The 758-nt window shown below is 43.4% G+C and overlaps 1 protein-coding gene across 1 annotated transcript; it reads left to right on the forward strand.

Moving 5' to 3' along the window:
• Window positions 1-239: 239 nt before the first annotated feature.
• Window positions 240-512, forward strand: SERTM2 (serine rich and transmembrane domain containing 2; the record flags this gene model as incomplete). The annotated part of the gene is made up of 1 exon (XM_082864339.1): window positions 240-512. One exon carries the CDS (start codon window positions 240-242, stop codon window positions 510-512), a length of 273 nt encoding a protein of 90 aa, XP_082720465.1.
• Window positions 513-758: the final 246 nt, after the last annotated feature.

The raw sequence follows: 758 nt of genomic DNA on the forward strand, positions 1-758 counted from the left end.
GGACTGTGGAAAGTAAAAGATTTTATTTATATTTTTTAAAAAATGATTAAGAAGTTCTGATAGAAACTATTTGGGAGGGGGATGCTTGTGCACTGCTGACTTGGCTCTGGTTGTGATTGCTTTGTGTATGAGATTGTTAGAACACCTCCAGCATATTCAGAGACAGCCTAAGTGACTGTGGAATGCCTCAAGGGCAATAGAAATCAAATAGAAATAGGTACCAACTCAAGTCTTAAGTGATGACGGAGGTGCATTTCAAGTACCATGGGAATCTCACTGGGTGGGCCCATTTTCCCACCCTGGCAACAGAGGTTGACACTACTTCAGAGAAGTATTCCAACCTGTATATGTATGTGGGCTTATTCCTGAGCCTCCTGGCCATTCTCCTCATCCTGCTCTTCACAATGCTCCTTCGGCTCAAACATGTCATCTCACCCATCACCTCCGAGAGCACAGAAAGTGTTCCTCAATTTACAGACGTAGAGATGCAGAGTCGAATCCCCACTCCTTAAAGTCAGGAAGAAAGTGAGCTTTAAAGGATCTCAGTGAACCCTTGTATGTTGATGTCCAGGAAAGCTGACTTTGTTGCATGTAGCTTCCCATGTAGGGAATCAACAAGTTGTTCACTTAACAAGTTTTTCATGTTTTCTCTGTGTTATTCTTTATCTTGACCCTGCTTGTGGGCTATCTAAGAGGTCTGACTCATTCCTTGCCAGGAATATAGGAAATGGCAGCTGGTTGGGAGGGAGGTTTCCATG

Source organism: Leucopleurus acutus (assembly GCF_964270905.1).
Source record: "Leucopleurus acutus genome assembly, chromosome: X".
Taxonomy (NCBI): Eukaryota; Metazoa; Chordata; class Mammalia; order Artiodactyla; family Delphinidae; genus Leucopleurus; species Leucopleurus acutus.